Source organism: Nesoenas mayeri, assembly GCF_963082525.1.
Source record: "Nesoenas mayeri genome assembly, chromosome: 12".
Lineage (NCBI taxonomy): Eukaryota > Metazoa > Chordata > Aves > Columbiformes > Columbidae > Nesoenas > Nesoenas mayeri.
Genome location: NC_137547.1, coordinates 8818328 through 8842302, shown reverse-complemented (window position 1 = coordinate 8842302; position 23975 = coordinate 8818328). Strand labels below are relative to the sequence as shown.

The 23975-nt window shown below is 54.3% G+C and overlaps 2 protein-coding genes and 1 long non-coding RNA gene across 6 annotated transcripts in view; 2 read left to right on the top strand and 1 right to left on the bottom strand.

Moving 5' to 3' along the window:
• Positions 1-3161: 3161 nt before the first annotated feature.
• ZNF469 (zinc finger protein 469) lies at positions 3162-15869 on the top strand (the record flags this gene model as incomplete). Its single annotated transcript, XM_080351678.1, has 1 exon — positions 3162-15869. The coding sequence occupies one exon, from the start codon at positions 3162-3164 to the stop codon at positions 15867-15869; it is 12708 nt and encodes a 4235-aa protein (XP_080207804.1).
• Positions 15870-17346: 1477 nt separating this feature from the next.
• Positions 17347-23905, bottom strand: LOC308045064. The gene is made up of 3 exons (XR_013922713.1): positions 23246-23905; positions 18787-18949; positions 17347-17782 (listed from the first exon to the last, which is right to left on the bottom strand). It is a non-coding gene; the product is annotated as an uncharacterized lncRNA (long non-coding RNA).
• The window catches only part of ZFPM1 (zinc finger protein, FOG family member 1), a 34148-nt gene continuing 33056 nt past the window's right edge, over positions 22884-23975 (top strand). For all 4 annotated transcript variants that reach the window (XM_080352118.1, XM_080352117.1, XM_080352116.1 and 1 more), the window contains exon 1: positions 22884-23080. In XM_080352118.1, the coding sequence (XP_080208244.1) occupies positions 23041-23080 (40 nt within the window). In that variant the 5' untranslated portion in view covers positions 22884-23040. The remainder of the gene's footprint in view (positions 23081-23975) is intronic.

The window sequence follows — 23975 nt, the reverse complement described above, 5'->3', positions numbered from 1 at the left end:
TGTTCACAAAACATGTGTTGTTGCCTTGTCGCTGTTTTGCCCTGGGGGGATGCATCACCTGCTGCTGCCCTGCCCACGGTGGGGACATGGTGGTCCCCTCGGTCTTCATGGTGTGGTTCCTGTACGGTGTCCCAGCTGAGATGCAAAGCTTTGGCATCCTGCTGGTGGGATTCATGGCTCTTCTCTCTTGGGAGGAAGGTACCATCAGGGCTGGGTGTGACACAGTCCCCAAGGATGTCCATGGTGGGACAGCCCTGCACGAATAAGTGCTGAGGGGACAGGGAAGTGCTGAGGTTCTCGAGGGACATGGGCAGCCCCAGGGGACCCTCAGCTCTGCCCCTTGCACACAACCAGCTCTTGGGGCACAAGGAGCTGAGACACTTGCTCCAGGTGCCGGGGAGCCAGGGAGGTGAATCACAACCTGTCTGGCACGGTGAGGCTCCCGGCAGGATGGGACCTGCCCCACAGAGCGGCAGCGTGGGCTCTGCCATCACTGTTTGGCTTGTCTCCTGTGTCCCCAGACCACAACATGGCTGTGGGAAGCCCCAACTTGGGAAGATGCTCTGGGTGAAAGGGCTGAGCACTCGGCAGGACACACGATTGTGGACAGAGAGTGCTCGCCCTGCATCCAGGCAGCCCATTGCTAAATATCACGTGGGTTTTTTTAAACATAACTTTCTTTTGCCCTATCCCATCCCTTCTCACCTCCTCTCATAGCAATGCTGTTGATAACCCAAAGAGGAGCCTGGGCATGGGGACAGGCTAAGGAGGCGGCTGAGAGTATGGGATAAAAAAAGAAGATTAAATGGTCCCTATTTTCATTTTATTCTGGGTTTCCCATCCGGCAAGGGGCAAACAATTTTTAGGCTGGATACCTATGCTGCCTGGTGATGGATGCAGGCAGCTGTCTGGGGAATATCACTTGAAATCAGCACACCCAGCTCCACTTATCGACCCCGCCATGGGCAGCAGCACCGGCTGAGCCTCACCAAGAGATCCCACATTTCTGCTCTGTGCTGCTCCCAGGGCTGCCATCCCATCACACCAGGGCCACCGCCAGCGCCAGTGAGGGGATGAGCATCAAGAGTTTGGGGAACAAAGCCCTAATTTAAACTTTGCCTTTATCCCCATGCATCATTTAACATTTGCATGGGATAAATTCATGCCTATCTCCTGCCCAGGCTCTGCCACCATCAGCAGGTATCCCCTTGGTCTGTGGGACAGTCCCACATGCCACCGGCTCTGCTGTCCCCATCTCCATCACTCTATCAAAGCAGGAATCAGGGTGTTTGTTTCTCCTGGCACTCAGCACTAATGCACCAGCAAACCCCAGCCCTCGCCGTGCAAATCCTGCAGCTTTGCGGACACACAAATGAGACTTTCCTTAAAAAAAGAAGAAAAAAAAAAAAAGGCTCCTTTATGTGGCTGAAAGAGCACAACTGTGATAATGTAGCGAGCGCTGGCCTTGGGTATTTTATCTTGGCAAGGAGCCTTTGCAAATTTAAACAGCAACAAACAGACTCCGCAGTTGCGGCTGGACGCGGCATAAGTGGCACATTGTTTTGCAAGCAAAACCCCAGCGTGGCCGAGGACCGCATGTGAGCTTTAGCCAGGGAGTGAGCACGATGGGGTCTGGCCCTATCAGCCCGGGATTCATTTCGCTCCGTGGGATGTGTAATTGTGGAGGAATTTGAGCCCTACAGCTCAAATCAGAGAGGGGACCCTGGGGAGCCCCCCCAGGCTCTCCCCACTGCGTTGCCTTCCCTTCTCTGCTCACAGCATCTCTGCAACAGGAGTAGCTCTCTCTATATATACACAATAATGTTATTAATAATATTATTAATGCATATATTCTGTCACAGCATGGCGAGGTGCTGGGTACTCAGCCCAGCTGTTTATGTGTGCAAAGCATCAGATGGGAGCTGAGAGACTCCGAATAAATGCAGGTCGCTCCCCTTTTCTTGCAGAAATTCTCATTTTCTGCTCAGATCGCTGCTGGGCAGGGATGGCACAGCTGTGCAGCGTGGGGTGGACCCCAAATGGGGCTGGGGAGGTGTAAGAATTAGACCCAGGAGAAGACCAATAAGCTGAATTTCATGTTTATTTAGAGTCAGGTCACCCCCTCCCCAGCTCCCAGAAGTATCATGCCTTTGCCCCCTGCAGCAGAGAGTAAAGAGGTGTTTTTAGTGATGGAGGAGAAATAAACACTTTCTGTTTCCAGAGGACTTTTAGAAAGAGACTCTTTTAAATAGACATTTACTCCTCTTTTTAATATAACCTGTGTCTGGGGCTAAAATCCTACCTGGTACCTTTTAAAAGTCTGCGGTCAACTTGTGCTTCATGTCTAATGCCCTGAGCTCCCGTATTGTAAAACCAGCTGGTGAATTCGGGACTTTGTTTTTATTCTTTGTCCTACTTAACAATGTCTAAAATCACGAGGGCAATTTGTAGGTGCAGTTAAAGTGAAGGCAGAGGCAGCAGAAGCTCAAGTCCTTTCTCTGGGGTTTCAGAGCAATGGGTTGGTGGGGGGGCAGCGAGGTCCTAGGGATGCTGCACACACACATCATCATCCCTCTGACCATGAGAGCTGGGACACGGGGACACTGGGACGTGGGGACACAGGAGCCCTTGCCAGGCCACCTCTCCCAGCCCAGCCCAACAGCCCTTCCCGCTAATCCGTAGGTGGAGCTCTTCTGTCATCTTTTTTCTGCGTATGTTGCTAAGAAGTACCCAGAAATAGCTTCCCTGGGAGGAAAAAAAGTGCCTCCCTCAGCAGCTTTTGCCAAAGGTGAAATGCCCCGAGCAGCCTTTGAAGAGCCCAGAGCTGGAAGGCTTCACCCCAGGGATGCTCAGGGAGGCTGCACTGCCCCGTCCTCCATCCCTCTCCCCACCACAGCATCAAGAAAAAGGGCCAAAATATCCCCCCTCTTTCTGCTGGTCCTCTCCCTGCCTGTCAGCCACATTTTCTTTGTTTTTCTAGGTCTGAAATGATGCGGCAGAGCCCCACTGGTGCTTGGGACCACTCACCGCCCCGGGGAGCCGCTGCCCCTGTCCCCCGCCAGGTGCCCACCAGCGGAGGACCATGCCCATGACGGAGGGACGGCAGCTCGCAGCGGGACGGGAAAACGGGGCTTTTTAGCCTTTCCCTCCTCCTCGGTATCATGACTGGAGAGACCCAGCATGTTTACACCATCGATGATACTGAGACTGGCCCCAAAGACCCTGAGAAGGACTTTGGATGTGAGGAGAAGGACGGGAGGGTGCTCAGCGGGGAGGGGACATCCCCATTCCCCGTCCCCAAGGACAAGGAGCCCCACAGCCAGCGGGAAGCCGTGATCCGGCCGCAGCAAGTGGGGAAAATTGACTTCAAGTCCCTTCACCATAAACCCAAGTTTGGCAATGACAGCACCTGGGGAGAGGTCAAGGGCAGCCCCCAGTCCCCCCCGGGGAAGGGACGAGCCCGTGAGCGCAGCCGGCGCTCGGGGAAGGGTGAGCGGGGCCACCAGCAGCTTTACCGGCTCAGCATCACCGGCACCCGGCCCAACCCCACCATCGGCATCGCCTACCCCCAGCAGAAAGTGACCCCGCCGAAGAAGCCGGAGGCAAATTGCAGCCCTGTGGCTGGCAGCTACCGCTTCAACGTGCCCAGCATCCCGCAGCGCGAGGCCGAGCTCCGGCAAGAAGATCTCGGCTTCAGCCACTGCTTTCCCGATGCCACCGGCCGTACCTCCACCAACTATACCTCACAGCCCACTCCCCTCCATGCCCCCAAAGGGCAGCCCCCTGCCAGCGTCCCCCTCAAGACCCCCGGCACCAATGGGCAGCTACATTATTTAGAGTTTCAGGCCAACGGGGCCGAGTCCTGGCCCTCCCCAGAGAAGAGCTTTGCCGGTGCTAGCTATGGGATCACGGTGCAGAAGCCCAGCTCTTTCCCTGAGGGTGGTAAAGCCGGTGGCCACACTCTGGGCGTTTTGCCATGTCAATACCCCTTCCAGCTGCTGCACGACTCGGGGAAGGAGCCATACCGCGGCGATGCAGGGAGCCAGGAGTACCTGGACATGGGGCTGGCCACTGGCCAGCTGGGTCACGGCACCTTCACCTTCCACTCGTCCTCCCGAGAGTGGCAAGAGGAGGTGCTGAGCGGTGGCTCCTACGAGAGCATGTCCCCCGAGGGCAGGCTCTATGGTTTGCCCGTGCCACCACCACCACCGCCACCACCATTCCTGCACCCGCCACCGGCCCCACACCACGGCCCTCCACGGCATCCCACCGACCCCAACGGTGCTCTCTCGTCATCTGGTGCTATTGACCAAAACCCAAGCACTTTCCAAGAAAACCAAGCTGTTTTTCCGTCTAGTTTACACTCGCCTAGTATGCCAAAGCCAGTCGGGAAGAGGCAAGCCGCAGCAAAAGACAGTGTCCCCAGCCCGCGGCTGCTGGTCCCAAGCAGCCCTCTGAGAAGGAACATGCCACCAAATTCTCTCTCCCAAGTGCACTTTCCGAGCAAAGCCTATTGTAGCTCCTCCGCGGGCAGTGCCAATGCAGGATCCGTGCCTTTCGAGACAAGCGTTCCCACTACGGCACCCACCCACCCTCGGCTTGTGCAAGCTTGGGAAGGTGCCACTAAGGCATTTTCTCTCATGGACCAGAATTCAGCACCTTATTCGAACCCTGTTGGAAACCAGTTCTCATTCGAGTGCCAGTCTGGCCCCGAGCAGAGGCAGCACAGGCAGAAAAACGCCAGGATGCCTTGGCAGCAAATACACCTCGCCTCTGCAATGCCCACTGCAAACAGGCTCGAGCTGTCGAGACAGGTCACCAGCCAGAAGCTCCCCTTCCCTCTGGGCACGGCAGAGTGGCAGGGGAACGGGAAGGCCCAGAAAGGGCCCCCTGTAAGTAATTCTCCAGGGTATCACGGCAAAAAGCTCTTCTCGGGAGAGAGCATCGGGGTCCAGAGGGGAGACCCCAATTCAGCGGGCGCTTTTTCTTTCGAGAGTGGGAAGGAACCAGGGTCTCCTGCCTGCGATTCAAGAAGCAAAGCCTTGTTCTACAGCATGGGTCAAGCAGGTCCTCCTCCTCCTCCCTCAAGGAGCTCATCAGGCTCAGCACTAGTCCTGCCACCATCAGCCTTGGTGGCTGCCTCCCCTTGCGAGTCCCCACTACCATCCCCTGTCCCCAACCCCACCTGCGGCAGCACCTGCTCATCTCTCTCCCCCATGTCCAGCAGCCCGCTCAACCCTGGTTTTGAAGACAGCCAGATGTCCCGAGCGCTGACCCCCTCTCCCTTCTTCCAGCACCCTTGCCATCCCAAGGATGGCAATAAAACCTTCCACCCCTCCGACATCCTGAGCTCCAGCTCCCTTCATTACCACCACCCAGACTCCATGAAGTCCTTCCACTTCCCTCCTGATGCTCTGAAAGATGACAACCTCCTGAAATGTGCCCCGGCAAGCCTGTTCCACAAACCCGGCATGGAGGTGGCCAAAGGATGCTCGGATGGGCTGGATGGGGAGCAGCCTCCACCGCCGTACTCCTCCCATCACTTACTGGCCAACTCGCTCAGCAGTGCCAGCCTGGACCAGCTGGATGTGCTCCTGACCTGCAAACAGTGCGACCAGAACTACAGCAACCTCTCCTCCTTCCTCCAGCACCGCCAGTTCTGCACCTCCCATCCCGCTGCTCCCCAGGGTGAGGCTAAGGATGCTCCCCGGGCAGCCGAGGGGCGGAAAGCACTCCCACCAGAACCCCCCAAGTCCCCCAGCCTGGGGCTCTCTCCAGACCCTCAAGCACATTTGTTGGCATTAAACAAGAGCGATGACTTCTTGCTGGATGGGGAAAGCAAAAACGAGGGCAAGGAAGATGCTCTGAAGGGCGGCCTCTTTAACGGCCTCGCCACCAGCTCCCTGCCGCTCACCGCCTCCGACCTGGACATTGACGATGCCAAGCTGGACAGCCTGATCACTGAAGCCCTCAATGGCCTGGGGTACCAGTCGGATAACCCAGAGATCGACAGCAGCTTCATCGACGTGTTTGCTGACGAAGAGCTGACGGGTGTGAAGGCGACCAGCGGTGGGATGTCCCACAAGGTGAAGGAAGCCCTGGCCTTGGAGAGCAAATCGAAGCAGGTGGCAACAGAGGAGAAGGCAGCAGGCCAGCCCAAAGCCAGCTCTTTTTATGAGGACAAGCACCCGGGTGGGGAGCAGGAGAAAAGAGGGGCAGGAAAGCAGCACCTTCACAAGGGGAGGGTGGCGCGAAGGTTGGCAGCCCAGGAACCGGATCCCGGGGCGGTGGGAGCAGAGACGATGCCCAAGTTGCGGGCAGGCAGGAAGAACAGCGTCCCACTGGCCACCACCTCCTCCAAGTCCACCTCCAGCCAAAAGCATCTCAGGAAGCTCAGCCAGGAGCCTCCGACAAAGAGTGAGGTGGGACCGGGTGTTGACACCAAGAGCTCCAAGCCACCTCGGTTCTCCATGAAGGATATAAAGAAGCGGAAGCCCCGAAGTGGGACATGGAGCAAGGAGCTCATTCACAAGATTGTGCAGCAGAAGAACAAGCTCCACAAACTCCAGGTGAAGAGCAGCAAGCAGGTGCCGTTCCCCCAAGTCACTGAGAGGCTGGTGCCAGGTGCCAAGGAGGGCAGGTTTCGGGAGTACGACTACATCTCTGACTCAGATGATGATGGGGCAGAGTGTAGCAAGGTCCGGGGACGGAAGAAGCCAGGTGCGGGATTCATCGGGAGGACCAAGTACAGCTTTAGCAAGAAACGCCCAGGAAGAACTGAGAGATCCAAAGAGAAAGATCCAGCCTGGAGCTACAGCCGGAAAAGGGATGGTCAGAAAAGGGAGACACAGGAGCACAAGGGGGTCCCGAGCCAAGAGGTTGTCGAGGAGGAGGATTGTGCCACCAAAGTCCGAAGACAGAGCAGCCAGTCATCTACTGGCAGCAACTACGGCAACAGCGTGCCCAGCGAGATGGCCACCAGCCCACCCCGTGCCGATGGTGCCAGCTCGGGCAGCGAGAAGCAGGGCGTGCAGAGAAGGAGACGCTCAGGTGGCTCAGCACGGGTGCCAAGGGCTCCGCTCAGCCTTCCTGAGGACAGGAGCCCAAAGAAGAGCCAGAAGAGCAAAGAGGACTTTCCCACGGGGAGCAGGCAGTTGGGCTCAGCCAAACCTTTGGTAGCTGGCTCCAGGACCCATCCAAGCGCTGAACCAGATGTTGCTGTGATGGACAGTGCAAAGGAGGAGCCATCACTGCAGCCCCAGGACAGGCAGCTGCCCAGCACGTCCAGGAGTCCCGTCATGCTCTGCTGTAAGGAGGGGACAGAAGAGCCTAAAGGAGCAGAAAAGCACAAGGGTGAGACAGGAGAACCCAGCTTAGAGGCTCAGGACTCACCCAAGGTGTCCACAGTCAACCAGAGGCATCAGTTTGCCCCTTTCACAGGTGACGTGCTGGAGTACCATGCAGAAGAGCTAATTGCTCCATCCCAGGGCGGTAACGAAGCTAGTCCTGGCAATGGGAGTGCTGCCTACTCAGAAACAGGCATCAAATACTTGAAGGCACATGGATCAGGTGCCTTGGCAGTTGCCCCATATGAGGGGGATGCCATGGGAATGATGCTCACTGCCAAGGCACCCGAGCCATGCATCAGCACCAACAATGCGTTTTTCAATCCCAAAGGCCTTCCTGGTCACTATGATGACAATATCTTCTCAAAGCCCCCAGCCTTGGGCTCCTCACACGTGGATGGCGTGTACTTATGCCAGGATGACATCAACACCAGCTCCTTCGAGCAGAAGCACACCAGCATCTCCCCCTATGCTGCAGAAACACCACAGGGCAAGGTCTCCTCCCCTCTCAGCTTTGATTCCTCTTCGATATTTGGAGAGCTTCCTGTCACTGAGTTCGATCCGCCACTGTATGAGAATGTATCTGCCAGTAAGGATGGTTACGTGACAACATTTACCAATGCCCCCAGCAAGCCACTGACGTTTGAGCAACCATATCCACCATTCATGCCAGAGAAAGAGTGGTCCCTCATGGAGGAGGTGACTCCAATGCTGCCAGAAGACATGTCTCAGTTCCACAGCCTTTCGGTGGAGAAGCCACTAGCCAAGAAATTCCCTGAGGAAGGACCTGTCCCCACCAGCCAACTCTCCCTGCCACTGCCAGACAGGATAACGGATTATAACGTGACTTTTATGAACAACATATCAGACGATGAGCTGGAGATCAAGCGATTAGTCACAGAGCTGGAGAGTCAGCTGCAGACCAGCAAGCTGGATAACGAGGTGTCCGTCGCCCTTCAGAAACCTGAGCAAGACGTCGCTGCACATCTGCAAGGACCAGTGGCCGAGCAGTTCCCACCACTGCCAGCCAAGCAAGAGACGGGCCAGGAGAAAGGACTGGTTTTGGCAGATGAGCTGGGCAGTTCAAGCCTGTGTGTTGAGGAGAGGCTGGGGGGTGAAAAGCCGGTCGTGAGGAGCAGCCATGAGGACTACGAGACCGCTCAGGAGCCCTGGCCCTGCCCAGTGGAGCTGAGTTCACTGCAGACAGGGATGTGCTCCCCAGCTCCACTTGCCATGGGACATTTCTGCTCCAAAGACAGCGGCGAGCAGCTTCGGGGAACTGCACCTGCTGAGGAAAGTGGCCCTGGAAAGATGGAAAATGGGTCTTCATCCAAAAGCCTACCTGGCTCACACACACCAGATGGAACAGAAGCTCCTGCCTACACAGACCCTGTGACAAAAAGCCCCCCTGTTGTAACTGTGTTCCCCAAGACCCTGGAGGCAACAGAAGTGACCGAAGATCCCCTGCCATCCCTGCGATGCCAGCAGGATGCTGAGATCTTCCCTGTGCCAGGGAAAGTGGATGAAGGCTTCACTGATGCTGTAGATCTGGAGAAGTTTGATGCTCATCTTACAAACCCTAAACCTGAATTGAGCTTTCAGCAAGGTCCCACCCCAGCCATGGATCTCCCATTTTCACCTCACATCAAAGAGGTCCCAGATACAGAAGAAAGACCCTTAAGCAAGCCCAAGTCACCCAAAATGGGAAAAAGCACCGTGGACTTCAAAGGGGATGGTGGCAGGTCTACATTGATGGAAGAAGCAGAGGAGAAGAGGAGCCCCACCACCTATCCAGATCCTGGACATGGTGACAAAGCCAGCAAACAAAAAGTTCTGCTGTTTGATATGCTGAGTCTGCCCAAGGAGACTGACTGCGGCTCCCGACAGATGTTGGCATCCCCAGAGACAGCTGCCAACCCTCTGCAGCAGCTCCAGCTCTTCGTTGCCCGAACAGTAAAGAGCAACGAGGAGGAGCTGTTGATGCCGTGCTTCCCCATGCTGCTCGCTCCTAGCCAGCCCTCCGCCACAGCCCACATTCAGACAGAGCAGAAAGAGGAGAACGGCGGTCCCATCGAAGGGGAAACTCAGACCTTCTGCCCTGTCCAAGGGGAGGGGAATGTCCCCATTGGAGGCAAGACAGAAAATATTGCTGCCCCAGCAAAAGAGGCTGTGCTTTTCTCTGGTGGGTGCGAGCAGCCGGAGTCATTGGGTGCAACGGGCTCTTACCGTGCAAAACAATCCACATTTGCAAAGGCAGAGCGGCAAAATAATGTAATGGAGCTGCAGGACTTAGCAAATGAACACGTGGAGCTGAATGACATTAATATCCGTGCAGATGGTGTTTCCCAAGAGTGTAATGACCTCTCACCACTCAAAAACACAGCAGTGACCCAACTGCCAGGACAAGGAAAGAAAGCTGATCAGCTCGTGGAAGGGCAGGAGCAAGATGAAAACAAAGTGACCACGGTATTTAAAAAACATGAGCAATCCCATTTAAGCCATAGTTTGCTTGAGAAAGAGACGCTGGGCAGTGCAGCAGCAGAGATGCTGGAAAGGAATGAGGTGGGACAGAGGACACAGCCCCTGCACAGTGATCCCACCAGTCCCACCAGTCCCTCTAAGGAGGATCTCCACCAGGATCACCACTTGGTGCCGGAGATGAGTGCTGGAGCAGTCAGTGCAAAGGTTTCCAGGGAAGGAAATAGCAAGAAGTTGTCCCTCAATGGCTGCCACTACACAGGCGAATCTCTGGCCAGCATGCCCTTGGTGACCAATTTTTCTCACCTCAAATGCTTGCAAGGTGTTGGGGCCGAGGGAGGAGAGGTCCCCAGCTTCAGCACTCACCTCTCAGTTGAGAAGAAATATGGTGTGTCCCTGCTTGACGCATCAAGTTCGTTTGTCATGAAGAGGTGTCCTCCTGAGACCAACAGCCATCACATCCATCACCCCACCATGGACCTGGTAGAGCAAGGGATGTGGAAAAGACCACCCACATTTCCTCCCTCGCTGCATCACTGTGGGGCTGTGCCCATGGAGGTGGTCGAGGATGGTCACCATCACCTCCCTGACAACATTTTGGGTAGCTATGGACCACCTGAAAGAGAAGAGACAGCACGACCCTGCACTCTGCTGCATGCCAATGGTCTGGGGGGCGCTGTCTTAGAGATGGATGGTCCCCAGAAACCACATGGAAAGGACGGCTCTCTTGCCTACTCACCACCTTTAAGCCAAAAGGGTGTTGGTAAGGAGGTACCTGAAAGCACCAGTGCTGTGCTGTCAGCCTCTTGTTTTAAAGAAAATCAAGCATGCACCATCACAGATATAGTAGTTAACTCCATTCCTCTGGAAACCCAAGATTACCCAACCCAGGCCATGACAGATCTTCTGCCGATCAGAGAAAGAGAGATAAACCTGAATCAAGAGGAGAACCTTGAAAGCTGCTCTGATGATGGACATAAGCATCAAAGTGAAACAGAGGCTTTGTCCAATGGTTTTGTTGTTCAGCAGGTGCCAGCTGCTGTCAGCAAAGGTCGTACAAGAACTGGAGATCTTGGTCCTGCCAAATTAAATGTCCATGAGTTTTCAGAGGCAGCAGAGGTGAGACTTGGTCTTTCCAAAACCACAGAGAGCGGAGAAAAAAGTTTAAAAGGGGAGAAACCCAAAAGCCATGAGGCTGGAGAAGACAGGAGTTGTGTCTTAAGCAGTGTGGGCCAAGGAGAGGACAGCACGTGTAACAGTACTCCAGACTCTTCCCAAAATGAACTTCACATAGAAAAGAAGCCAAACGGGCTCCCAGTGACCTGTGACATTTGTTCAGCTTCTTTCCGGTCCAAGCCTGGCCTGACCAGGCACAAAGCTGTCAAGCACCAGGTGAAGAACAGTGGTGTACCACAGCCCATCAAGACTCCCAGGTCCACTTTGATTCCTGCAGACAAGACACCAAAAACAGCCCAAAAAGTGCCCAGGAGGAGCCTGAAGGCTTCGTTCAAAGAGAAAGCCTGCATCTCACAGATGGCAACCACCAACATTGACCACATGCCCAAGAAAATCTGCCCAGACCTGGAGAAAGAGCCCAACACGCAGATGCAAGAAGTGGTCAGCAGAGTGCTCAGCGACCTCAGCGTCATCTCCTTCGAGATGTCCCAGGAGCTGCACCGCACACAGGTTCTGCAGAGGGAGATGAAGGCAAAGGGACCACACTTAGAGACAAGGGGAGCAGCTGAGGTGGTGTCTGACAAGCTGGACCTGGGACAGCAAGCTGGGAAGGGAGAAAAGGGCAGAAGGAACCAAAGCAAAGATCCTGGAGAAGTGAACAGCAATTCTGAAAAGAAGCTAAACAGGAAAGTGAGAAGAAGGAAAGCAAAGGTGTTTCCCAGTGGAAATGAGTCTGATGGTCCATGTGAGCTGGAGAAGAATGCAGATTCTCGCCCTGCTGAACTCATCTCCAGTCTGCCCAGGGTCCTGGAGGGCTTGTGTGAGCCAGGTGGTTGCATCTCCACAGAGGAACAGAATGGGTCCAACTCATTCCAGCACTCTCAAAAAGCTAAACAATCCCCTTGTGCAGCTGAGCTTGCAGAGGGCATGGGCGACGGGATGGTGTCTTCAAAGGAGATAATCAGCAAGGAATCAGTAACAGGCACAGTCACCTCTTCCAGGGAGGTGGAATATCCAAATGGAGGAGAAGACATTCAGACTTGCAAAAAACAGGTTAGCGGGTTTGTGAAGCAAGTGGAGAAGGGATTGGGCAAGGTAGGCAAAGAGCAGCATCACGGTGGTGACAGCACAGAGGAGGTGGATGCTGAGACAAGAGACAGTCCCACAGTAGGCAGCAGCACTGGGAACCAGAGCGATGCCCCACAGGGTCCCACAGCTTCCGTGGAAGGAGGCCTTCTGGTGGAGACAGGTGATTTGGAAACCACCCAGAAGGTTCCTGGGCAAGGCGCTCTGCAGACCACACCAGGGATCAGCCCTCCTCTTGCAGAGCCAAAGCCATGGGCAAAGGCAGACACACCACCAGGCAGAGAGCACCATGTGGAGAGTGCGGCCACCTCGGACCTCCAGAGCTTGTTTGATGATGACTCCACGTTCTCCCAGCTCTTCCCCCGGGATGACCAGTTTGTCCGGAGAAGGTGCACAAGGGTGTATGGGAAGCGCAGCAAGAAACCCAAGCCTGTCACTGAGGTGAACCTCCAGCCAGCAGGTGCCATCGACCTCTTCACGATCCGATTGGCTTCTGACCTCAGCGAAACCAGCCCCTTTTGTGTCACCAGGGATGACCCTTGTGAATACGAAACGATCTCTGTTGATGATGCCTTAATGCTAAACATGTGTCACGACAGCAAGGCCAAGAGTGGAGGTGCTGCTCCCAATGAATCTAAAAGCACTGAACTGAGGTTGGACAGCGAGAAGACCGACCAAGGGAAGGAGGACATAGACCTGGAAGACAACATGCTAACCTTTTTGTGCCAAAATGGCCAAGTGGACAGTGTTCCCAACTTGAACATCTGGGGGAGTCTGGAGAAGGAGGGAGAAAGCCTCTCTGCCCAGGACATGTTTGAGCCTCTGATGGACCTTGAGGACGAGCACTCGCTCAGAGAAGTGAGCTGCGAGCCCCCCAACCTGGCAGAGGAGTCCTATGATGGCAAGGCTAATGAAGATTCAGACTCTCCCGAATTTCATACCATCAACATCGAGATGCTGAACGCAAAGCTGAAAATGAGAGACATATGCTTCTTCAGCCCTTGTGAAGACCTTCCTGACCATGGGGAGGACAATGCCATGAATTTCAAGCTGAAGCCGGGCCAGCACAGCAAGCACAGAAGTAAGCTGGAAGATGGGAAGGTAGGGAAAAACCGCGGTGAGATAACCATCAAGGCCAAAGACAAGCAGTACAAATGCAAAGTCTGCTTCCAGTGGTTCCTGACGTTGGGGGAGCTGGACTTCCACAAGCTCTCCCATAACCCTTCGCCTCCACCTACCTGCTACATGTGCGTGCAGCGCAAATTCAGCTCCCGGGAGCAGCTGAGGGACCATCTGAAGGAGAAGCACGCCAAAAACAAAGCCGGTCTGTGGGCTTGTGGGATGTGCCTGAAGGAGATCTCAGATGTCTGGATGTACAACGAGCACCTTCGGGAACACGCCACCCAGTTTGCTCGCAAGGGGCAAGCGCAGAAGTCTGTGATGGGCCTGCCAGCCTGCTTCAGTGAGGACAACGCCGCTGTCACCCATTTCCTCAACACCATCATGTATCGGAAGCCCAGCAGGTCCTCCCGGCACGCTGACCCCAGCAGCAAGCATGGGCTTAGCAGAGAGAGCAAGAGCCCCAAGGAGCTGCCCATTGAGCAGGAGGCCAAGGTGATGAAAGAGCCTTTGGAAAGTAATGTCAAGGTGAAGCCACTTGCACCCAGCTCCTCTAAAACATCAGCTAGTCCATCTCCAGAGCACATGGCAAAAAGCGAAGGCACCCCAAAATCTGTCCCCATGCACCCAGACTGCAAGGATCCTTCCAGGGATTGTCATCACTGTGGCAAACAGTTTCCCAAACCCTTCAAGCTCCAGCGGCATTTGGTCGTGCACAGTTTACAGAAGATTTACTTGTGCCACAAGTGTCCAATGTTCTACCAGGAGCCCAAAGAGCTTCGAAACCACCTCAGCCAGGAGCATGGGATAGTAGAGGAGCAGGAGATCAAGCACACCACCCTGTATGCATGCGAGCTCTGCGCAGACGTCATGCACGTTATCAAGAAGTCCTTCATCTGCAGCATGTGCAACTACACCTTCTCCAAGAAAGAGCAGTATGACCGGCACATGGAGAAGCACCTGGCAGGAAGCAACAAGACTTTCAAATTCAGAGGGGTCATGAGACCTGGTGTTGCCTGCAGAGAAGGCAGGGAGAAGGTGAAAGAGGACAGCTCTCTCCAGGAGGGTGTGCCACCAAGCAAGAAGAGGAAGGTTGCTCACCACAGCAGCTCACCAGTCCATCTGGACCACGCTAGTGACCTTCAGCTGGTAGAGGTTGCAAGGCCCAACTTGCAAGCTCCCACTGACTCCTTCCCTACAGCACCCACTGACCCAGGAGCACCCCAACCCACCGTGAAAACAGAAGACATGGTGGGTGACTTCTCTGACCTCCTGGCAGAGATGGACAAATCCCAGTTTGACACCCTTCCTCCACCACCCTGCCTCTCCCCATCTTTGCCACAGGCCATGGCGAGTGATCCGGAGCTGGGCCGTATCGCTGTCATGTCTATTGAGGAGCTGGAGAAAGGAGCGTTTGATGGGAAACCACTTCCTTTCTTGGACTCACCTGAGTTTACCATTGACCTTGCTGGGTTGGCTTGTAACCAGACCATGGACCAAAAACTCTCTCCTCCGCACCTCACCGAGAAACATGGCTACACAGATGCTCGTAAAAGAACAAGCGTAGGTAACAAAGACAAATATATAGCAGGTGTCCTGGAAAATCCCCATGCGGCCACCCACACCATGGATGGGATCCCATTTCTCCAGCTTGCTGAGAAGGTCTCGGAACTTCCTTCCCCACAGACAGAAGCTCCACCAGCTAAGGAGACCCACAGGTGGGGTAACCCCAGTGCCAGCAATGCCTCTTCTTGGGAAGGTGCATCTAAAGCCATGTCTCCAGAAGCTGCCCACCACCCCCTGCCCCTGAAGGACAAGACAGCTGCACCAACGCTGAACAGAGCTTCCAAAGATTCAACCCTGCAGAAGAAGACCGTGAGTAGCCAACCCAGCAGTGAGGCTGCTCCTGTCATGGACAGCCATGGCGACAGCACCGAGGAGCGTCAGCAACCTGGTCTGGAGAAGGAAAAGGCCATTCCCGAGTCCAACGCCAAGGACAGCAGCGCTAATGCCAAGGACCAAGGCATCAACCCAAGCAAATCCACCAGCCACCACCCCAGAGGCGAGGCGACCAGCAACACCATGAGACATGGCCATGTGGAGCCCAGCAAAGCTGCCAGCAAGCTTCATCCCAAGCGAGGAAAAGAACACAAGTCCTCAGGCCACCGGAGCAGCTCTGGCTCCCGAGAGAACTTGGAGGAAGACAGGAAAAAGAAAAAAGCCCGAACACTGTGCCCGGGGAGGAGCGAGAGCACCAACGAGCTCAAACGTGCTGGCTGGAGCAACACTGAATCTTCTGCCCTCTCCTCTGGGAAGAGGGAGACGCACTGCAACAAACTGGTACCCAAACCCAAACCGGGCACCCAACTGAAGAAGATGGTCCTGGACACTTTCAACCAGAAGAAGGGGGAGCTCCGCCATGCCAACGGGGACATGAAGCGCAGGAAGGCCATTCTGGGGAAGAGCTTCCATCAAGTGTTGGCCAAGGGGCCATCGTCATCACCGCGAGGTCCCTTGCACGGCCCACGTGCTGCCCGGGGTGCCAAACCGGGTAGCTCAGCCAGCTACCACACCGCCGAGTCCCAGAACAACCTGCTAAGCCAACTCTTTGGGCAAAAATTAACTAGCTTTAAAATTCCTTTAAGACGAGATACTTCAGAGTAATTTATGGAAGTGACTTATGGTGATCCTCAGCTGCTTTCATGGGGTTTGCAAGGGTAAAAATTATCAAAGCATTAAATTCGTTTGTGTAGCATGATTTCTCTGTCTAGCTTAAATGAACTTGCACTGCAGCCTCTGTGAAATAGTTTGCTTTGTGTCTACTAATCTACTTTAATTCACCTGATTTATCATGCAAATGCTAGAACTTTGATGTTGCTGATGATTTTCATGAACTGAAATTGTAATCGCTTTGGGCAGACTGAATCGTCAAGAGCAATTGCTTTATTGCAGAAGTGCTGAGGTTACAAGGATACTTGCAAATCTCAGACCCTTTTGAGACTGTGTCTGTGTTATCTTTGTACAAAGTACTTGAAGAGATGAACTTCATTCCATAGACGTCTTATTCATAAGGTGCAGCACACTGTAGAAAGCAAATTTTTTTTTTTTTGAAGATTTTGCACAAATAATCCCATACAATTCATTTAATTGGGAGCTGGCCTAAGAGATGATACAATTAAAAAAAAAATTAAATTAAGAATTGAGTTTCCTATACTTTGACAGCCATCCCTATGAATTTATTTCTACATCGTCAAGAGAATAACGAACCGGCTGCCATTCTGTGACCACTGTAGGCGATGTAACCGGAGAAGAGCCGCCACCGCGAGCAAACTGCACCTTGACACTTGTGAAAAACTCTGATTTTTTAGGGTTGGGTTTTGTTTTGGTTTGCCTTTTTTCTTTTTTGTCTGTATGTGTGTGTGTTTTCTTTTTGTTTGTGGCGGGTTTTGTTTTTTGTTTTGTTGTTTGGGGTTTTTTTTTGCGCAACGACAAAACTGTGCCAATTTACCGCACCAAACCGGTACTGTCCGAGTACCCTCAATGGTATCACTTCTAAACTATCTTACTGTATCGAGTTAGTGGCTCTATAGGTATCCGCTTTTTACTATGCAGTTACTGGTGCTATTCTTCTTTTGTAATGTGAATACAGACTTCCTTGATTGAAAAATAAAAGGGAACCATTAGGAAGTAGCTGTTACCTGTAAAGGAAAACAAAGCAGGAAAAAAAAATTTAAAATCCAACTTTAGGGAAAAAAATCCTGTATGCTGGTACTCCATAGTGTCGAAAAGGTTATGTCATGTTAAATGAGCACGTTATACAACCGAACTTTTGAATCCAGAAAGAAATCTCAGGTGCAAATGAGGACATGGAAGATAATTAAAAATACTATTGAAATACTCCCAAGTCAAGGAGGTGAAGTAATGCACTGATGTGATATGAACAGTCAGAGTACTTTGCGTCTGTCCTGCAATTATTATTTTTTTGTTTTGTTTTAGATTTAAAAGGAAAAAAAAAAAAGAGGCTTTATTCTGTTAATATGTATCTTTACAATTCTTTGTATTGTATAAAAATATTGTAGGTAATTTACCTTGGGTGCAATGTGTTCTGTCAAAAGTTTTTATTTTGATATTTTGTCAGAGAAGCAGAGAGAGCAGGAAACGCCGTTTTATGATGTTGTATGTGTGCTTTTAAAGTGCCTCTTTAATATTGTTAAATAAAGTATGAGATGAAAATATGGGGTGGTACTGTAAAATCATACATGAGTAATCTTTTCAAATATATTCCAATATTTTCACAGAAATTTCCTGTCTGCGTGATGTTTGTGGGATGTGTCCCATACCCCGCGGTCCCCTCCTCCCATGCACATCTCTAACCAAACGATGATATTTCTAATGGACAGCTGGATGCTCCTCATGGTGTCCTCTGCAAAGTGGCCGCAGGAGGACGTTGGTGTCACTGCTGTCACCTTGCAATCATTTGCAAAGGGATGGAGCTTCTCAATGGTGAAGGTCCTTGTGTATCTCCTCTTTCCCACTGCATCTTGCCCAAGTCCTGCTCAAGACATGGGTGTCTTGTCCTGCGGGGGAAAAAAAAAAGCCCAACATAAGGGTGAAGGCCCCATTTCATCATAATCAGCTGGCGATGGCAATGGCCCAGTTTGGTCATCATCAATTGGTGATGATGATGCCCTGGTTTGGTCATCATCAATTAGTGATGGTAATGGCCCACTTTGGTCATTATTAATTGGTGACGACAATGGCCCAGTTTGGTCATTATTAATTGGCAATGATGATAATGATGGCGCAGTTTGGTCATCACCAACTGGGGGTGGCCCAGTTTGGTCATCATCAGCTGTCAATGGTGATGGTCCAGCTTGGTCATCACCAGTTGGTGATGGCAATGGCAATGGCAATGGCCCGGTTTGGTCATCACCAATTGGTGATGATGATGCCCTAGTTGGGTCATCATCAATTCGTGATGGTAGTGGCCCAGTTTGATCATTATTAATTGGTGCTGGTAATGGCCCAGTTTGATCATCACCCATTTGTCCTCAAGCTGACCTCTGTCAGCACAGCGCTGAGGTCTGAAGGTAGGAGGCTGACACAAAGCCAGGCATATTATATTCTTTAATTACTGTTGCAATCACAACATTTAAACGCTGTCAGTGAGAGATAGCTCCTCACCGCAGGCTGGAATCCTTGCCACTTGGGGCTTGTAACTAAAACTGCAGGATTAATTTGATTAATTGATAGAATTATTTTCCAAACTACTCTTTTGTTTATGGAGGCTTAAAATGCTTGCCGCCTGCACCCTCCTGGTGTGTTGCAGAGTGGAGATAAAGTGGCTGAAAATAATTAGTATGGCTTAATTTAGGGAAAAAAAATAACCTCAGAAGAATTTTGCAGAAAATTTAAGGCAGCACATTTTACTTTGTTTTTGGCAGGAAATATTATGGAGCTGGAAATGGGACTTTTATGTTTTCCTTCTACTATATTTCACCAGGGCTGCAGAACTGTGGGGCGGGGGAGTATTTCATGCCTGGTTGGTGTTGGAGCTCTCCCGCACCCCTGGATTCATGACCTGGAAATGAAGCCCCCCTGGATCCAGAGGTTCGCTGCAGGCGCTGGGACCCATCCTGGGGACACTGGCTGTGGGGACACCATCTGACAGCAGCATCCACCTTACTGCAGCTCAGGCCTTGGGCAGTGCTCCCCGTGGAGCTGCTGGCATCATCCCTGCGGCTCTGAAAGATGAAATATTGAATCCTTCCCTTTTTTCTCTAGGATAGAGAGGAGGTTTTTATTCCTCCATACCCTCCTGCAATCTCAGCGCCTGCTGAGCGGGTGAACCCCACCATCCATCAGCTCCCTAAACTGCCCCAGGTTTGCTGCATCCTGCATTATCCAGCAGCACTCGTCACTTGGGAGATTTCAGGTCCCCATCAATGTCATTACATCAAGGACGGCAAAGCTGGGCAGCATCTCCCAGCTGCAGATTAATTCACTGCTCGGTGGGTGCCAGGGCATGGGGAGTCACCCATGGGACACAGCACGTCTGGAGGTCCCACTGGCCTGCATCATCCTCATCCCCAATCCCCACCCTCTGCAATAGGGTCAACCCCGCCACCAGCTCAGGAGTAGCCGGGTCTGAACGGAGGGTGCCTGGCATTGCACCGAGTCCCTTTCTCAGCTTCTTGCCACCACCCTAAATTTTCCTCAAGCTACTGTTTGCCCTTCGAGCCCCCCCCAATCCAGTGGGCTTTTCTTCTCAGCCACACACCCAAGTTTCTGAGCTGGAGGTGCTTTAAGCCTCTCCATAAAGCCCAGGGGATAACGGGATCCACCATGGTTGTCATGCTGCTAGCAGGGGCTAAAGATTTATAATTTTTTTTCTTGCTCTTGAGTCAAATCTGACTTTTCCTTGCACAGCAGGAATTTAAACTGCAGCTCCCATGTCCCCATGGCCACATGTGTGTGATGGGGACCACGCGCACCCATGGGCTCCTGCATCCCTGATGCTGAAATGTGGGGAAACCCTGAGCCCAGGTGGATGTGAGGATGGCAGATTTGGGGGAGACAGAGAGATAACACAGGAGTAAGCCAGGCCTAAGCTGTGTCCAAGCTGTTCCCAAGCTGCAGAGCCCCCAGGCTGCTGGCACCTGCCTGGGGCTGAGCCACAGGCAGGTGACAAGTGGCACCCAGGGCCAGGTTCTGCTGCCAGCAGGTGGCAGGGTGCCCCCGCAACGCACCCAGCCCCGTGGGTCCCAGCCTGTGCCATGGAGATGCCATTCCTTCCTCGAGGGACAAAAGTGCCAAAAATCCTAAAACATGACTTTTTGTGACCGTTTCTGCAGCCTTGGCAGAGCTGTGCCAGCGGATGGTGCCAGCGGATGGTGCCACCAGCCAGGGCAGCCCATGGTCACACAGGCACCCAGACCCCCTTGGGGCGCTCAGTGCAGCACCCAGCATCACCAACACCCGCCCCTCGCCCCTGAAATATGGCCAAGGCAGCGCCTTAGCTTTTTCCATTTACATTCCTCCGCCGACACCTCCTCTCCCTGCACCTCTAATAATATCACCCCAGATTAATTGGCACTAATACAAATGTACACAGCTCCATAAAAAGATGTCACCGCGCTCACAATGGGGGAAACGGCTGCTCGCGCATTATCTCTGCTCTGCAGGCGTGTAATTCACTCCTCGGGAAAACACGCTATTTATTCTGTTACCCTATAACAATCTCTCTGCAAACACGATGGGATCGGGGGTTGAGGAAGAGAAAAAACACCCAGCCATGCCGCTGTCATGGGCACCGTGCCTGTTGTCCCCGTGCAGGGGCACCCATGGGTCCCCTGCATGGCAGGGTGGGATGCGCAGGGTGACAGGACAGGGAGATGTGGGACTCAGAGACATCCACACACCAGGGATACAGCCCTTGGCCTGGTATTGTTTGATGTAACTGCAAATTCTCAGGCCGGGGGGATCGAAGAGGCTTTGGGACAGTGCCAAAAAGCTAATTAAAAGGACACTGGTGAGGAATGTGCAAGGGGAAGGACTGCAACCTGTTTCCTCTCCGCAGCTGGGCTGCCCTCCCCAGGGCAGGGTTTCACGCTGTGTTTGGCACTTGCCAGCTTGCTCGAGGCTTTTTTTGGCTTCTTATGGCAGGAGTGAGATGCAGCGGCCCCCCGAGGGTGTGACAGTGCCCAAGGTCTGTCCCCTCAGCTCCTCAAATGATGCTGCCACTACTTCTTCTAGCACAAAGAGCCAGGAATAGCCAACATCCTCTGCATCGTTCTGAGCAGAGGAAATTTGGGCTGCTTATTTGTGTACGCTCATCTCCAGCACCCCCCAGGTCCATGCAATTAATGGTGTTGCATTTAATTAAATAGTTTGTCTAATTGTCTTGGTCTAAGCCAGCTTGCTGGGTAAATAACAAACACGGGTGCTGCAAGCGGTGCCGGTGGGTGATGCTGTGGATGTGCCGAAGGAACCGGCTTGTTCTGCAACCCTAAAACTCCTGCAGCCGTGCCGGGGGGATGGAGATACCCCAAAAGCAGCAGAGCTTCAGCTGCACATCACCCAGGCCCTGATGGAGTCAGCACCCATCACAGCTGACGCAAAGCAGAGGCCACTCAAGCCTCCTTGAGCCGGACCTTGCTAAGCCGGCGCATGATTTCATTACACACGGGAGCGACGGGGAAGGAAAAGGCTCTGGAAGCAGAGCTGCCTGCCCTGCGGTGTGACGGCCTCCAGGAAGGCTGCGATTCGGGGCCAAACAAGGTGAAAAATGCTATCAGGGTCATTTTGGGGGATGGCCGGCCAGGCGGGGGGAGAGCAAAGCCTTGTCCTCAGCAGCATCTCCCTCTCTCAATGTGGTTTTTTTTTTTAACTCCCCTGGAACTCTTCTTAATTCCTAACTTAATTTCTTTTGACATCCTCATTGCCGACTTGACCTCTTTACTGGAATCATGTGCTGCTTAAAAGTCATTAGGCCACCATTGGAACAGGAAGTTAATTAAAAACCCTTTCAAAAAAGAAAAAGAACAGAGGGGAGGACACCTCATGTTCAGCGATAGATGGAGAGGGGACATGGGCATGCTGTGCCATGTCCTCATAGCCCACCAGCCCCCTGCTCCCCCACTGATCCAAAAATTGCAGCACTAATTGGGGAGCACCCCCCTGAGATGAGATCAGCCACGGCTGCCGGTTTGGCAGAAATGGTTATTTTTGACAGCAGCAACATGCTCATCATGGATCCAAAACATAAGCGGCTCCTGTTTACCCTGCAATTAGCCCCCAAAATTGCCACCTGGCTGTATGTTCATAATGAGGACTGGGTCCTATGGCATGGATGATGCTGTGGGGGGGACCCTGACACGCTTACGCCATACCCACCCCATAGAGTGACAGTGACTCTGGAAGACACAAGTGGGACTTTTTTTCCAAGAAGACACCCTGGACCCCATAGAAAGATTTGGGCCCCCGCCTCCAGGAAGCTTTGAAGGTCCCCCATGAGACTTTGAGGACCTCCAAAGGGTGGGCTGGGACTGAAATGTGGAGGACTGAGGTCCCAGAATGGGGGGACTGCTGGTCCCATGGGAGTTTAGGACCTCACAGAGTTGTGAGGAGGGTGCAAAGGGCTGTTGGGATCCCAAAGGTGGGGTGGTGGGGACAGCACTGGGGGTGGGGTCGGAGTCCCAAACGAGGGGCTTAGGAACGCTAAAAGGGGGCTGGGGTCCCACGGAAGTAGCTCGGGGACCCCTGAAGGGGGAGCTGGATCCCAACGGAGGGGCTTGAGGACCCCGGAGCGGGGATCGGGGGAAGTAGGATCCACAAGGAGGTGGGGGACGGAGCCCCAAGGCAGGGGACCGTGGGCCTCACGTGGGGCGCGGGGACCACAAACTGCGGCTGGCGACACGCAGGACGCTCCGCGGACCCTGGTGTAGGGGCCGCCCCCGATCCTCCGCACGGATCGGGCCCCCCCGGGGGCACCGCCCCCTCGCGCCCCGCCCCTCCCCGCTCCGCGACTACGCCATCCGGTGGGCGGGGCTTCGGGGGGCGGTGGCCTATGGGCGGCCGCGGCGGCGCGCGGCGGGGGCAGGCCCCGCCCCCGTGGAACGTTCCGCGGGTTTGAGCGGCCGCGGCGCCCCATTGAGAAAATCCCGCGGCGGCGGCGGCTCCGCTCCGCCGCGCACGGCCCGGCCCGGCCCGCCCCCGGCCCCGGCAGCGCGGGTGGGCGGGCGGGCATGCGAGCAGCCGGGGGCCCGCCCGCCGCCACCCACCTGCCGCCCGCCCAGCCGCCAGCCGGGGCGCCGGGCTCGCCCCCCGCCGAGCGATGTCCAGGAGGAAACAGAGCAACCCCCGGCAGATCAAACGTGAGTCCCCGCTACCGGCGCTCCCCGCTGCCGCCAGCTCCCTCCTTCTGGACTGCCTTCCCCCCCCTCATTTTTTTTGCACCACTCCCGCGGCGTAGCACCCTTTCCCCCGGTGGAGCGCGGTCCTTCCCAGTTCCCCGCACTCCCTCACCCCCCCGTGCCCACCTGGGACGGCCGCGGTGGGTGCCGGGTCCCGCTACCAGCCGCTCGCTTTGGTCTCCGTGTCTATCGCCTCCCCCTTCTGGCCGCCTCCCCCGGCCAGCGCCGTGGCTCCGGTACCGGCTCCCGATGGGGGCCTTGATAAGGCTTTAAAATATTCCGTTCTGCAAGTCCCGTCCTGATAACATCGCTCTGTCGGGACGGCCTGAAATTGTGATCTTATCTCCCCCGCCTGCCTCCCATCCAGCGCCGGGAGCCGGGGCTCCCCGACCCCCCCTGGGGCACCCCAGCCCTGCCAGTAGCTCCTCACCCCGGGCACGGCCCCCCCCTCATCCTGCCAGGGGTTCTCGTTTCCGCACGGGGACCCCCTCTGTTCGCCATTAGTGCTATCGTCCCCGCTGAGCTCTATTGTCTCCACTGCCCGCGCTGGCCTCAGCCTTGTCCCCTGCCCGGTGGTCCCCTCGGCTCCCCCTTCGCACCCTAGCCGGGGCAGGGACGGGGCAATAACACCCCGGGCTGACAGTGGGAGGGACGAGCATGTGGGTCCTATGGGACTTAGGTCACCCCCTCCCGATACACCGTCCCCGGAGGGTCGTGTTCCCCACAATCCAACCCGTCAGCCGGGATCTGGGTTCGGTCCGGTGGGGATGTGCCGGCTACGCTGAGAAATTCTGCAAAGTGATGGAAGTTTTTTGGTGCCGGGCTCAGCTTGGCTCTTCTCCCTTCGTCTCTGCTG